The 16,618-nt window shown below is 30.4% G+C and overlaps 1 protein-coding gene across 1 annotated transcript; it reads left to right on the top strand.

Moving 5' to 3' along the window:
* Positions 1-2,025: 2,025 nt before the first annotated feature.
* On the top strand, positions 2,026-13,040 carry LOC129915989 (sodium-coupled monocarboxylate transporter 2-like). Its single transcript, XM_055995740.1, has 11 exons — positions 2,026-2,273; positions 2,346-2,505; positions 7,007-7,124; positions 8,067-8,134; positions 8,209-8,360; positions 8,971-9,111; positions 11,810-11,918; positions 12,066-12,175; positions 12,242-12,506; positions 12,561-12,715; positions 12,782-13,040. The coding sequence occupies exons 1-11, from the start codon at positions 2,059-2,061 to the stop codon at positions 13,017-13,019; spliced, it is 1,731 nt and encodes a 576-aa protein (XP_055851715.1). The 5' UTR covers positions 2,026-2,058; the 3' UTR covers positions 13,020-13,040.
* The last annotated feature ends 3,578 nt before the right edge of the window (positions 13,041-16,618 follow it).

The following is a 16,618-nucleotide window of genomic DNA, read 5'->3' as shown; positions in this document are numbered from 1 at the left end:
AATATACCTTTTCAACAATGTATAAAACATGTAACTCGGTTAAACCACTTAGAATTTATAAGCTGCCAAAGTTAAAAAATTCCATTTTTTTCGTCATTTGCCCAACTTCGGCATCAATTTAAAGTATATGTTTTCAAAACAACATGCTATTTAAAAAATATATTCTAAAACTATTTGTATTTCCCAATCAATCGAGGTATTTTTTATGAAAATCACTTCAAAATTGGCTTAGAAAAAAAAATTTTCGATTTCAACCCAGATACAGAAATTCGAACTTTTAGGTACAGAACAAAAATGTTGTTTTGGCACGTAGTAGGATAACTTGGGCGCCAGGATTTGATAACGGTTTTTTTTAGAGGAGCTCAATACAAACATTTTTTTCTTTGAGAGGGGGGTCTATCTCTCCCCCTTTAAGTGGGAGGGGCATTTTTCTAAAAAAACATTATCAAAATAAAAAAAAAATTATTAAAAAACAACGGCAACATTTACAGTAATAAATGATACCATTTCCGAAAGGCAAAATTGTACATTTGATTATAATTTTTAAATCAATATAATATAATCAATACTTTTTGAAATAATCAATTTCAAAGTTAAAAATAGGCGAAAAAAAAATTTTTAAAACTAATTTTATTTTTTTTTTGTCCAGACTGTGAATTTTAGTAAAAAAATTACTCACACCGAAAACTGCCTCAATTGATTCCTTATCGAACAGTGAAAACTATATGTTTCTATGTCTTCTAGTTTTTGAGAAAATTGAAAAATTATTTTATCAGATTTTTCCTTTTTCAAAATATTTTTTGTTTTTATTTGTTTTTATTTTTCAATTTCAGAAACTGTAAAAAAATCGAAAACGGGTAAAAAATTGTCGAAGCTAGAATTTTTTCAATGGGTGAAGGTCCAAAAAACCGTTTTTTGCCCGTAACTCCAGATTTTGGGGGTGTTAGGGTATTTTCAAATACCGTTTCGTATTCAGTGCGACTAGCTCTACAAAACCTGATAGGTCTCCGCCCGCGTATATTTTGAGTGTTACACCGTGTTATAGATATACTCCATTTGCTGTGTTTGGGGTATGAAAATTTACTTTTTGAAAAGGAATGTCAAAGGGATAAGCAAGTAGCACCATCAAGCCCTCATTATCGTAAGACCATTTTCTAAGGTTATAAACCTTTCCGGAAAAAACGATCGGCTTTGTTCTTTTTGAAGCGGAACCACAGACACAGACTTCCATCCACCGCTTCGATCTTGTTTTTGATCACATTTTGATAATAAACTTGAAACGATGCTCCTCTTGATAAGTTTCAGATGATGTTGCAAAAAGTGCTTTGCTTTAATCGATTGACAAAATTGAGTTTGGCTGTTATAACTAGAACTAGAGTATTTAAGACAACATCAGCTGCAAAAGCTAAATGCATAAATCAGGTAGCTTTCAGCTGTTAACCCACGTTTTAAGATAAGGGATGTTGTGTACAAGTTTCTGTTTATATGTAATCGTATTTAAATACAAATAGTAAATTATTTTAATTATAAAAGTATCTTTACTTAACTTTTCACCATTTTATGATATTTAAATAAGAATATCCATTTCATGCCTTGCATTTTGTGAGGGTACACGTGATGTTATAATATGGGTTTATCTTATCAAAATTGTCTAATTTTCACCTGATCATTTCCTCAAGCTTAACACCTAAAATAATAATTTTTTCGCCACTATTTTATCTTGACATCTATTTTAGAAGTAGGAGTAGGATGTTACATTGAAAACTATAATTTCGGGAGCAGCGATTATCCAATCTAGTTCCCAATATAGATATAAAAAAAATTGTGATTTTTAATAAATTGTTATTAATCTTTCTTATCTGGTTTCATTTACATTGGGTTTTAGATAACGATACTGGATATATTCTAACCAATAGTTTTATTTTAACTTCATAATGAATAAATGAATAATTTAATTCATTTTAACAATCCAGTTTCTAGTGATAAGGTCATAATAGTGATAATTACGTATATTTGTAATAGTTAAAATCCTTAAAGGTTTTCATCAGTCTCATAATCATGGCGGTCAACATAACAAATGCTTCTAGTGCAATGACCAATGTGTTTTCATTTGGAATAGTGGATTATGTTGTTTTCGTTACACTTTTAGGAGTATCCGCATCGATTGGATTATATTTTGGATTTTGTTCAAAAGCTGAAAATACTACAGAAGAATATCTTCATGGTGGAAAGCGAATGAAAACATTGCCAATTGCTATTTCGTTGGTAGCGAGGTATGCACAAAAAATTTTTAAACTAGGTATTTAAAAAATTAATTTTTTACACAAAAAATTATTATTTTTCAGTCAACTTTCTGGAATCGCAATAATGACAATACCATCAGAAATTTACGGTTATGGAATAAATTTTATATTTACTATTCTATGTATATTTCTAGTTGTTCCGGTATTATGTTCCTTGGTAATTCCAGTGTTCTATGAAAATAATATATCAAACTGTTACGAAGTGAGTTATAAACTATACAATAAGGGGACATGACAAATAAATGACTCATTTATGATAAATCACTTTAAAGATTCTACTCAAATTAATTTTGTGGGATTATTTATGGGTCTTAAGTCTTAATGCTGCCAGCCCTTTGGTATACTATACAGGTTCTTTCTTAATCCTCATTCTTATTATATTGGAAACATCTATACCATGGGACCTGAATTGAAACTAACGCCTTCTGCAGTGTCAACAAAATATGCAGTTTTTGCTCTAGCTCGAAAAAAATACGTACTAAAAAAAATAGAAACAGTATTAAATTGAAAGTATTTCTGCATAGTTTTTTGCCAAGAAGAATTCCTTTTTAAAATAAGTGGACAAATTTTCTTGATTTTTTGAATGTTAATGATTTTTTTTTTTAATTTAATAAGAAAATCATTTTGTTTTTAGGCTTCAAAATAGGTTAATTTATGTGAAGACATTTTAATTCATAGTGGATTTCCATTTAAAAATATTATATGTGTAAGGCACTTAAATACAATAGGTACGTTTAGTGATTGAACTCACTTAAATCACTTTTTGGTCTATTAAATAGACCGGAACCGGAGCTCCAGAGCATAAACGTATGCTTCAGCCAAAAATTCTTCTAAATCCATTGGTTCGTTTCTGAGAAAACGGTTACATTGTTCGGTTTTCAGTTTTTTTGGATTTAACTCAAAAACCTTCAAATCTTCCAGCTTCAGCAGTTATTTTTTTTTTTTGAATCTGCATTGTTAATGTACTTTATATTGGAATTATATGACTGGGGTCTGGATGAGTTTCACATCTTATACATTCAAATCAAAGACCTATGAAAGATACCAATCATTTCATGTTCAACCACACGTTTCATGTTGATCTCACGTGTATTTTACCTAAAAACAAGCACACAACTGCATTTTAAAAACAATCTAAACTAATGGCACATGAAATTTTAATATTTTTCCATAGGTACTAGGAAGCAAAAACAAAATAACCTGATGGCGTCCTAAAAAAATAGTTTTGTATGAAAAAACAATATTTAGAATGATCACACCATGTTTCGGGGATGTGTTTTTGAGAAGTTGGGGTCAAAATTCTGCTTTTCAAAACTCTGTTTTTTTTTTTATAAATTCTGATTTTTGCATATAATTTAAAATGGGTTTGGAAAATCTTAAAAAGAGCGCACTTTTTTATATGTATTTTCCAAAACTTTTATTAATTTTTGCAGAATTCAGTAAATTCGTCTTCTCGCAAATTGTACAGGTAATCAAAAATAGATTACTTACTTTGTCTTTTTTTTGCATATTAACTTTTTTTTGATACAATAAATTTGAAATTGATTTTAATATTAAATATTTTCCAAAAACAATTAAAAATTTTTCAATTTATCAAATAAAGATGAATATTCAAAAAATTGAATAAGAAAAGAAATATTTCTTATCATACAACATTGTTTCTAATTAAAGATGTTAGTAGACAGAAAGTCAATCTATGCATTTTAAAAGAATATTTGGGACACTTTAACAAAAACCTAAAGGAAAGTACTAAGGCCGTGTGCGAATTGCGTTAAAATGTTGGTTAAAATTTCTACCACGATTAAAATTTGACGTTTGGTTAAAAAAGGGATCAAATTAATTTTTTTGCTGTGCGAATTGGGTTAAAATGTATTAAATGGGACTTTTTTCTTGGTACTACTTTGAATAAAATTCCCTCAAGATAAAACAAAACTACCCTCAAAAATGGTTTTTCTTATATTCAATTAACTATTTTTTTTAACAAAACCCAGTTGAAAATATATCAAGTTAAATATTCTAGTATGAAAATGTAAGAAATTCTCAATTTCACATACTTTTTTTTTTATTTTATCGATAATGTATCGATAAATTATGATCAAAAAGAAATTTATTAATTCAGTCTTCTAACACTAATTCGTAGTTCACCAGCTGCAAACAAAATAGAAACATAAAAAATAAAAAACAAACAAACAATTAGTAGATTTTCAATTTTTCAAAATGAATATTAATTTGAGGAAGTACTCTTAGTCTAAGAGCCCAGAGCAGATTTTGGGAGTTTTTGGATAACCGAAAATGGGTCATATGTATGTGTAGGTAATAGCGTCCTGATGAAGAATTCGAAAGTCTGGCAGGTTTATTTCACGGCATTCTATGGTTTATGGGGAGTTGAAAAATGCATTTTTTCCGATTTTTGTGTCGAGTATATAACCACTTTAATTCATATAGAGCCGATAGAGGGCGATACCTTGATTGCAAAAAGTTCGGTCCCAGACGTTTTATTCACGGCATTACCCCCGCCAGACGTCCTTGAAGATTCGCGAAATGGCGATTTTCATACAAAAGTCAGAATATTATTTTTTGCAAGATGTATAACCGTCTGGTGGTACCTATTAAAAAATCACCACTACCCATTGATAGAAAATAAATTAGTGCCAGACGTTTAAATCACGGCATTACCCCCGCCAGACGTCCTTGAAGATTCGCGAAATGGCGATTTTCATACAAAAGTCAGAATATTATTTTTTGTAAGATATATAACCGTCTGGTGGTATCTTTTAAAAAATCACCACTACCCCCTGATAGAAAATAAATTAGTGCCAGACGTTTTAACCACGGCATTACCCCCGCCAGACGTCCTTGAAGATTCGCGAAATGGCGATTTTCATACAAATGTCAGAATATTATTTTTTGTAAGATACATAACCGTCTGGTGGTACCTTTTAAAAAATCACCACTACCCCCTGATAGAAAATAAATTAGTGCCAGACGTTTTAACCACGGCATTACCCCCGCCAGACGTCCTTGAAGATTCGCGAAATGGCGATTTTCATACAAAAGTCAGAATATTATTTTTTGTAAGATATATAACCGTCTGGTGGTACCTTTTAAAAAATCACCACTACCCATTGATAGAAAATAAATTAGTGCCAGACGTTTAAATCACGGCATTACCCCCACCAGACGTCCTTGAAGAGTCGCGAAATGACGATTTTCATACAAAAGTCAAAATATTATTTTTTGCAAGATATATAACAGTAGATTTATAATAAAGCATTTCGAGACTCTTCAAGGCAGTCTTACAAAAAATAATATTCTGACTTTTGTATGAAAATCGCCATTTCGCGACTCTTCAAAGACGTCTGGCGGGGGTAATGCCGTGGTTAAAACGTCTGGCACTAATTTATTTTCTATCAGGGGGTAGTGGTGATTTTTTAAAAGGTACCACCAGACGGTTATATATCTTACAAAAAATAATATTCTGACTTTTGTATGAAAATCGCCATTTCGCGAATCTTCAAGGACGTCTGGCGGGGGTAATGCCGTGGTTAAAACGTCTGGCACTAATTTATTTTTTATCAATGGGTAGTGGTTATTTTGTAATAGGTACCACCAGACGGTTATACATCTTGCAAAAAATAATATTTTGACTTTTGTATGAAAATCGCCATTTCGCGACTCTTCAAAGACGTCTGGTGGGGGTAATGCCGTGGTTAAAACGTCTGGCACTAATTTATTTTCTATCAAGGGGTAGTGGTTATTTTTTAATAGGTACCACCAGACGGTTATATATCTTGCAAAAAATAATATTCTGACTTTTGTATGAAAATCGCCATTTCGCGAATCTTCAAGGACGTCTGGCGGGGGTAATGCCGTGAATAAAACGTCTGGGACCGAACTTTTTGCAATCAAGGTATCGCCCTCTATCGGCTCTATATGAATTAAAGTGGTTATATACTCGACACAAAAATCGGAAAAAATGCATTTTTCAACTCCCCATAAACCATAGAATGCCGTGAAATAAACCTGCCAGACTTTCGAATTCTTCATCAGAACGCTATTACCTACACATACATATGACTCATTTTCGGTTATCCAAAAACTCCCAAAATCTGCTCTGGGCTCTCGGTCTATCTGTATTAATACTTTTAACATTTCTTAAAATATCAACGCATTATAACAAAAATAATTTCAAATCTATCTTGATCTTTCTATCTTGAGAAACGTCAAATTTTAATCACTAGTGTCAAATTTTACCCTGCTCCGCAGCTGGGTAAATTTTAACCCATTTTATTCACCATGCTAGTGTCAAATTTTAACCAAACGTCATATTTTAACCAACATTTTAACGCAATTCGCACACTGCCTAAAGTTGAAATAAATTATTGAGGTGTATTTTTCTTAAGCAAGCCCATAATGCTATTAAAAAAAAAAAAACAGAATTGTCAGAATTTTTTTGTTCAAATATATACTGGCAGAATTTTATAAAGCGGAATTTTGAAAGTCGGATTAGAAAAAATGCCGAATTTTGAAAATTTGAATTTTCATTAAAAAAGCAGAATTTTGACCAGCTCCCGTATTTGAGAACAAAAAATGATTGTATATTTGTTATGTCTCATTGTTTGGGCTGGTTTTTTGGGCATTCTCCTTTCTTAAGAATTAAAGAAAATTGATTAAAATAAAATTCCAAATTTCTGTATTTGCAGTATCTACAAAGAAGATTTAACAAAACAACACGCCAAATTGTTACTGTTTTATTTATCTTGACGACATTTTTAAACTTACCGGTGTATATTTTCATTCCATCTTTAGCATTTTCTCAAGGTAACTTTATTGTTTTCTTAGGGCCAATTTTTCAATAGTCAGTTAAACAGTCAGTTAGTACTTATTCCTAAGGATAGAGAAAAAATCAATTTTTCAACAGGCAGATATAGCTTATTCCTAAGAATAAATCTATCTGCTTCTTTCAGAGACGAATTAAATTATTCTAAGGAATAATCTCAATAAAAATATTGTGTCAGTTGTCAAAGCTGTTTTGAAAGAATTTTGCAAAAAATACAGTGGAAAACAAGAAAACAAAAACAATCATGAATAAAAATGACGTATAATTTGAAATATTTTTGAATTTGACAATTTTTTTTTGTTATTCTGTAGAATAAATTATTCTTGATTGAAAAATTCAATGTTTTTATCTGATTGCTTATGAGGCTAATAACTTTATTCGTCGAACAGTTAACTGACTGTTTATTAGAAGATTGAAAAATTGGCTCTTAGTAAACTAAGTTTATATTTCTTAGGGCCAATTTTTCAACAGTCAGTTAAACAGTCAGTTAGTACTTATTCTCCTGATAGAGAAAAAATCATTTTTTCAACAGGCAGATATAGCTTATTCCTATGAATAAAACTATCTGCTTCTTTCAGAGACGAATAAAAATTATTCTAAGGAATAATATCAATAAAAATACTGTGTCAATTGTCAAAGCTGCTTTGAAATAATTTTGACAAAGAATACAGAGGAACACAAGAAAACAAAAACAATTATAAATAAAAAAGACGTTTAGTTTTGAATATTATTGAATTTGACAATTTTTTTTTTGTTATTCTGTAGAATAAATTATTTTTGATTGAAAAATTCAATGTTGTTATCCGATTGTTTATGAGCCTAATAAATTTATTCGTCGAACAGTTAACTGACTGTTTATTAGAAGATGGAAAAATCGGCTCTTATATGAAGTTTAACAAATTTAAATTATTTTATTTGAGCAGTAACTGGCAATAATATACATGTCATTAATGCACTAGTGTGCTCAATATGTGTGTTCTATACAATGCTTGTAAGTAACATACCTAAATAAAATACAACAAATAATTTTAACAACTTTATTTTAATATTTTTTATAATTTTTAGGGTGGTATTAAGGCTGTAGTATGGACAGATGTTGTTCAAGCTCTTGTGATGATTGGTTCTGTAGTACTGATAGCTGTAATGGGTGTTATTAAAGCTGGTGGAATAAACCAAGTATTTGAAAATTCTATTGATGGTGGCCGTTTGCATGTTAAGTAAGTTTTGATAGTTATTGTTTATTGTTTTCACACAGTTTTGATTTAAAATAGTTTTGTGACCAAAAACAAAAAATTGGTGTTGGGGCGTTACAAATAACACAGTACTGATTTTTTTGGATTGTTCTTAGGATACAGTGGTATAAAATCAATTTTAAAGCTTCGGAAGATCTTTTTTTCACCTAGCACAGGTTATAAAAAAAGCGAATTTTTCGAACTTCTTTTAGGTTTCAGATTAAGTTCTTAAGAATTTATATTATGTAAAAACTCATTGGAAGGCAACGACCTAGAATGTTTTAAATGACTGGTTTATAACTCTCAAACTGTTTTTAAATAAATTATTAAATTTTACTTCTATCTGGTGAATATTGTTTTCGAACAAACGGCAATTTGAATCGAAACACTTTTCGTACAAACTAATGAAAGACGTTAGTAGAGTCAACCCTTGAGCAAATTTTGACACTAGATTTGGATTTTTTTCTTTTTTTGACTTGGCCCGTTTCAGCTGTGAAACCTCCACATAATAAATAAATTTTTTTAAGGAGAACTTTGGAAACTTACGAGTTTGGTAAAATAAATTTTAAAATTTCTGCTTTTTTTTTCTTTGCAGCTTTGAACTTGACTTAACAACACGCTCAACGTTTTGGAATGCTTTAACAGGATCATTTTGCATGTGGAGTAGTTATATTGGCTTCAATCAAAGCTGCGTACAGAGAATTGTAGCATTGCCATCGTTGTCTCATGCAAAAAAGTATGTTCTAAGATTAAAACAGTGTATGTTTGTTTGTTTTTAATTTTTAAGAAAATCTTCTGTAAACTTTAGAAAACAAAGTTAAACCTTTTAACACAATATTACCAAATTACATTTAATTAGTGCCAAGTGAAAGATATGATGATGTTAAAAATGAAACATTTTTCAAATGAAATGGGACATAGTAGAAAAGAAATGAATACATTTAAGGGACCAAAAATCAAAATAATATACAAACATAACCACTATAGTGGAGTCAAATTAGCTTTATAACTCGGAATCCAGGGAAAGTCAATGAATTTGCAAAACGAGTATAGGGCTGTATTATTAACGGGTCAAATAAGAAAGTTAAAAAAAAAATTTCACCGCTCTCGATTACAACGGTTTTTATGGACCGTTTACTGTCATTCCGTATGAAAGCGTTCAATCGGAATTGATGTCTCATTTTAGATTTTGCTCAAACTTTGTAGTGATGTTCTCTAGGGCTGTAGGGAAGCAAATCCATGATGATTTAATTTTATGTTGCGTGGTTTCCCCGCTACCCGCTTTTGAACTTTTGAAAATTGTCATTTTCATGTTACTATAGTTTTGCGTCTATTGAAGATATCAAGTTGATTTGAAATTTATTTTGTTGAAAAAAAATATCTATATTTAATATTTGGTTAGTATAAGCCTCCTACATATAATAGCCAAGGTTCTGGAGCCAGTCAAAAACCATGAAAAATCAGTAAAATTACCATTTTTTCAAAAATTGTTGCTAATTCAGGGATAATTCATACGTATTTTTTTAAATTTATTCAAAAATTAATATTCTTAAGCTTTGAAATGCCGTTTCAAACAAAAAAATATCTTCAACAGACGCAAAACTATAGTAACATGAAAATGACAATTTTCAAAAGATCAAAATCGGATAGCGGGGAAACCACGCAACACAAAATTAAATCATCATGGATTTGCTTCCTTACAGTCCTAGAGAACATCCCTACAAAGTTTAAGCAAAATCTTAAATGAGACATCAATTCCGATTGAACGCTTTCATACGGAATAACAGTAAACAGTCCATAAAAACCGTTGTAATCGAGAGCGGTGAATTTTTTTTTTTTAACTTTATAATTTCTCCTTTTTAATAATGCAGCCCTATACTAGTTTTACAGATTCATCGACTTTCCATGGATTCCGAGATTTTACATATTTTATGCTTAATTTGACTCCACTACTATTTGGAAAAAAACAAGCCCATCGAAAAAAATATTAAAATATTAGCGAAACTTCAAAACCACATTTTTAAATTTTGTTAGACTTAGTAAAAACTTCTATAAAAAAGAATACTTGTTTAAATACTTTGAATCATTACTTAAATCATTCATTAAATCAAAATTTAGATTTTAGCAGATATGGCATTTCTCAGTTGAAATTATTTCGTTTGCCAAGTTTCATTTCATTTCATTTTTATTTATTTCAAAAGCCGTGAGATTAAATCTCAATTATGAGTTAAAAATACGTATATAATACAAATTTAGTTCTTATGCTAAAAAAAAAAAAAAAAAGTCTTAGAAGTGTATTCATGCTATTTTTTTTTTAAATACTAAACGTATTGAATATGTAATAGTTTTGGAACAAATACCTCAAAATATTCAAGTCAAATCACTCGGAATGGGTCATTCCACCACAATCTATTTTATCTCTTGCAAACTAGTCCACAGTGGATGCAATAAACCTGTGATTTTAAATACGTACTTATAAAACATTCCGAGAAGTTCTTTTCTGAGATGCCCTTAAATTTCTTCTTAGATTCAGTTTATATCTCCTCTTTCTCCGCAATACGGAGTTCATAGAGCAGTTTCATAAATTTAGTGAATAACGAAAAATTGTATGACTCAAAATCAGACGAATGTTGTGCGGAGCGGAATGATTTGTGTGAAATGATCACGAAAAATTGATTGATTTTTCAGGACAAATGGTTTTTCGGAATGCTGAAGTCAAATTACGGTATACGATTATGATCAAACGCTAAAGTTTTGACTATTAATGTCTCTACTTAATCAGAAGAAAAAGATAGAGACATAAGGCGTCAGTACGTTAACGTACGTATGCCGTAATTCGACGTCTGTTCTTTGATTTGGGTTTGTGTTGCACATGCAGTTGAAATGGTTGTTCTTCATTTGAATTTACAAACCTGGAAATCACCCACTAACCCATTTGAAAGGTTATAGAATAGTCAACTCGTATGAATTAAAATTTGTCACTGAAAAAAAGTTACGCATACACCACAGTGACCCGTTCGGTAAGTTCTCTCTCTAATTTAATCACTGACTTAATAGTAAAACAAGTTAAATTTTTTTGATCTTTAACTGACTGTCAAATTTATATACAGGGTGCTCCAAGAGTAATAAACGAAACGGGGTGTATTAAAGGAAAAAAATAGAGGCATTTATAAAGATTATAAACAAACAATTAAATATCCCTGAAAAACCCTGCTTCGTTGAATTTAAATGCAATATTTTTTCGAATTTGGTTAGGTAATTATTAATTTTTAACTATTGTCAGCTTTGTGGGCAAAATACTCCTATGTGCGCCGAGGATGTAGTAGCGTAACAACTAATAAATTAATGCTTTTTCTGCAATTTTTGTTTCACCCCAATAATAATAGTTTCCTTTGTTGTATTTGATATTGATAATATTTTGGTACAATTCACAGATCACTTTACCTTTTTGGTGTTGGATTTTTAATCATCATGCTGTTAAACGTCTTTACTGGAGTAATACTATTTGCTAAGTATTATGATTGTGATCCTATTGCCACAAAGGTACTTTTACGAAATTCTATGAACAAATAAAAACTTTTAAGAGAAAACTTAATAATAGATTTTGGCACAAGTGTTGTTGAATTCCGTTTTAAATAATTTTGCTAACTAGTTTTTAACTGTTTTTAACTATTTTTTTAAATAATTTAGGCTGTAGATAAAATTGACAAAATGGTACCATATTTCGTTCAAGATGTCGTTGGACATATGCACGGTATTCCTGGAGTTTTCATTTCTTGTGTATTTAGTGCTTCATTGAGGTAATTTCTTTAACAGGTTTTCCAAAAATTTTGTCTTTATTTTATGAATTTTCATCTTCTATTTAGTACAATTTCAGCAAATTTAAATTCATTATCAGGAATCATCTATTTCGATTGTGTTAAATCCTATATCAACCACACTGAATGGAAGGCAAATCTTTTTATGAAAATCTGTGTTGTCGTTATTGGAACATACTGCGTTATGGGTGGAATTGTTGTTGAACAATTCAAATCGATTTTGCAAGTTGTTTACACTGTGAGTGGAATTTCACATGGAGCTGTGTTTGGTATATTTACAGTTGGATTATTAGTACCAAGAGTTCATGGAAGGGTATAAATTGAAATATGAAGTTCTTAATTTTCCTTAAAATTTTGTTTACAATAGGCAGCATTGATAGGTTTAATTCTAAGCTTAATTGGAATGTTAGTCATTTGCTATGGAGCTCAAAGGGAAATAGATGCTGGAAACCTATCTTATGATCTTTTGCCAGTGCGAACTGATGGTTGTGAGGAGGTTAATATATCTTCACCATTTCCAACGTATGTTAACAAGAATGAAAAATATTAAATATAATACGAATAGAATAATAAAATGTATATTTACAGAGAGCATTTACTGGTGGAAGAAAACGAGGCAAAAAGTTTTTCGATTTTTAAAATATCTTTCTATTGGTATGCAGTCTTAGGAACTATTTTTATTTGGTTTACATCTATAGTCCTGAGTTTTATTATTCTGTCGGATAAAAAAGAGCTTGACCAAAAATTGTTATCACCAATTGTTAGATCTTTTGTTACAGATGTCAACACCGAAGCTGAAGAAGTTCCACTTAAAGTACCGAATTAAAGTTGTAAAGTAAAAAAAAAACTCTTGTTATTTTATTTATTGATATTAAAGTACATTAAATAATTTTTTTTTGATTTAAAGTATAGAAAACTGCCCCTCCCGCCTGAACGGGGGGAGATAGACACCCCCTCCCATAGTAAGAAATTATTGTATTTAACCCCTCTACAAACAACCGCTTTCAATTCTCCGTTGCTAAGTTATCGTTCTTTTCCCTCAAATGCTACTTTTTTACTTGAGTAAAACTGAAAATGCCAAAAAAAGATAGGTTCAAATGACCATACTTCGGTTATTTTTCAATGAAAACAAATAATAAAAACAGCATTTTGAGGGAAATTTAATCTCCTTTCTTTTATTACAGCAATGTTAATGCCTATCTTATCCCAAAAAAGAAATACAACCAAAAAAGTAAAAAAAACTCAAAAAATCGAATTTTTAGATTTTTTTTCTGTGATTGTTTTGACTGTCTTGGTAAGAAAAATTTTTTATAAATTAAAAAAAAAACATTATTGTTACCTATAGGAAATTTAATTTTCTACAAAAAGTGTTGAGGACAATATCTCCAAATTTTGCTTCGTTTACGAGTTATATTGGAAAAACCAATAAGGGGGCTTTTGCACCCCTATCTTCAATTTCCATTCTCTCATTTAATAGCACACCGCGGTTTTATTTTCTTTTATAACCCATTGAACGATTCCTGCAATAAAAACCCATGAACGTCTTAATTCCTTTCTAAAAGACATAATCAATAGCCTAAACGTCTCTGAGAACGAAAGCCTACTTTTTATTTTAATAAGTGCAGTACGTACCATATTTTATACTGTAAACAACAACAATAAATTACATTATTTATTATTAATAATCATTTGGTTTTGAAAGATACAAAATTTATAAGTAAAGAAAAAAAATTCTTTGTAAACCACAACAAACGAATTCAAAAATTCGCAATAATTTTTTGCTGTTTCCCGTGAAAAAATTTACTGAGCTAAGAAGTAACTGTGCTACCAAAAAACTCGGCTCTTAAACAACTCTGCGAAAAACAGAACTACCATATTTAACACATGTTTATGTTGATGCGCATTGTTACTGCACTAATAAGGATTGATCGTAGCAGCAAGTATAACCAAAAAATCAATTTGTGAAATGTTGTAAAAAAAAATGTTGTAAACAAATACAAACGTTTGACATTTTAAATGTAAAATATAAATATTAAATAAAAATTCAAACTAATGAATTATTTTAGAAACTCTTTTTCATGGCTTTGATCAAGTTTTTTAAACGTTCTCAATTTAAAAAGGCCTTTTTCTCATTGTAATTCCTCACGAAGATTCCCCTACAGACTGCTCGAAAGAGGCCTGGACTTGTCAGAACCAAGATTAAAAATAAAATCAACTAAACGTTTTCCAAAAAAAGTTTTCGAAATAATAAACAAAAATCCCCTAACTTTTGCAGATTTTTACTTTGACGCTAGATAGTATTTGAGGTAAGTATATGTTGACTTATGAGGTAATTTTTGTAGATATACATAACTTCAAAGGAAAATAGTTTGATGAGGTTCTTATTGTCTGCATTAAACATAGTTTTCAAAAAGGCATAAACTATTTTTTTTAGGATCAGAGGTTCAGTCATTACATGCATGCTACTGCTGTTTTTCTTCCGCACACGAGTAACAGACTTACATATGTTCCTCAAAAAATATACTAAATTCATCGAGAGCTTTCCAATGATATAGAGCACTATGTCCTACAATAATCGGATGCAGTCTTATAAAAACGTGATCATTTTCCTTAGCTTGCATAAATCCATTTGTGCAAATTATACCTGTCTCCAGCCTAATGTGTTGAGACTTGAGTCTACAAAAAATAAAAACCAATAGTATGTTTTGATTACAAAAATACACAAACATTTTATTTGATGACAAACTTAATTTGCATTTTAACCAACATTCAATAACACAAACCCAATGCAGTTTTCAACTCATGATAAAATAAAAAAATGTGATATGTGATTGGCACGACACATGCGATATGCGCATGCAGCGTCAATTTATTTACTATTATGTGTGTTTTAAGAAAGCAACAATTTAGCGACAGCTTTGGTAACATCCATTATATTTCCCATTGCATGACAAAAATCAAATTTAATGATTGACTTAATAAGAATAATATAACATAAATGACAAATAGACTCCACCATCATCAGTCCAAACCGAACTTTTAAAAAATATGCCAAAACGCTAAGAGTGGTAAATGTGTCGCATATGACAACACTTGAGTAGAAAAATGTTGTAAAAGTTGTTTGTGGAGCATACAAACTAAGCAAGCAGATGCCAAAATCAGATAAATTTTCACATATTAGTGCAAGGGAGCATAACATAAAATTAACTATTTGTTAAAAAGCAATTATAAGAAAATCACATAGCTTCTGTTTAAACACTGAAGGCAGGGCTGTATCATTAAAGAATTCAAATATGAAGTTTTGTGATTGTGGTAAAAAAAATTAATAGTACCTTATTCAATTTGAAGCTGTTCAATTTTATGTTCTCTTCAGAAATTGTTATCTGCTCTGTTCACTCTAGAAGCAAGATGCGTTAATTTTATGTGACATTATGAATCCTATAACCAGCGAATAATCTAGGGGCTTCTAACGATACCTCATTTGTTAAATTACGATAAGTAGTTTAAAAATAATGACGGAACAAATGAACACACAAATAATTTCTGTCTTTTGGCTTTGCCTTTATCGGGTAATAAAGTTGAGGGAGGTCAAACCCCTTATTATTTTGGAAACGGCCCTGTACACATTGTACATTGTTGCTGAAATTATGTAAGAAAGTGCAAATCTTTTTTATCACAAATAATCTTATATTAACGTTCAATTTACATATCAAATGCATGCACATTCACAAGGTGTTTGTTGATCACGTTTGGAGCTCATCGCCATTTATTGACTTTGCACACCATAACGCATCTTTTCCCAAGCATAGGTACCGCTTGCGATGATCATGGTTTGTTCATGGATGGCGCTTATACAAACCGGCTGATGTGAACCGTGAGTAGAAATTTCTTCACGTAACCATAATCTATAAGAAACCACTATTGTGTAAGAGTGTAAGGACTCTCAAAGTCAAGTAAACTAGGAAATAACAATTTATTAACGAACACCATTTTGAAAAATGTTCAAATCAAACCAAAAAAGTGTTTTCACTTTTAGTTTATCATCGTGGGTACAAATAATGTGAACTTGAATCGTGACTCGGGATGCATTTTTTAATGTCCAATTACATCTGCCTGTTGCATTATGGCAATCTAATTTATTCACATGCTACATATTATTGTATCGAATGCTCTTTTTGATGAGCAAGAGCAACGAAATAAAAGTGCACATAGTAAATTCAGTATACAAGTACACGAACTAAAGATAAAAATCAATTGGAACGACTTTTTCAAAAATCACAATTCAATGGCCAAAATAAACACGAAAAATCCATCGCACTATGTAAGTAGTAGCAAAACTCATAGGAATGGAGAAGATTAAAAATAAATTCAATGATTGAAACAATCGTGAGTATATAGGTATCTTCGATTGACGAAGATGCATTT

This window comes from Episyrphus balteatus, chromosome 3 (assembly GCF_945859705.1).
Source record: "Episyrphus balteatus chromosome 3, idEpiBalt1.1, whole genome shotgun sequence".
Classification (NCBI taxonomy): domain Eukaryota; kingdom Metazoa; phylum Arthropoda; class Insecta; order Diptera; family Syrphidae; genus Episyrphus; species Episyrphus balteatus.
Note: the sequence above shows the minus strand (reverse complement) of the source record. Positions and strands in the feature narration are given on the sequence as shown.

Excerpts from the sequence above, each read along its gene's own strand:
- LOC129915989 (XM_055995740.1), top strand. The coding sequence starts at position 2,059 with ATGGCGGTCAACATAACAAATGCTTCTAGTGCAATGACCAATGTGTTT. Across the intron at positions 2,274-2,345 it reads GCTATTTCGTTGGTAGCGAG|TCAACTTTCTGGAATCGCAA; the intron begins GTATGCACAAAA and ends ATTATTTTTCAG. Across the intron at positions 12,716-12,781 it reads ATATCTTCACCATTTCCAAC|AGAGCATTTACTGGTGGAAG; the intron begins GTATGTTAACAA and ends GTATATTTACAG.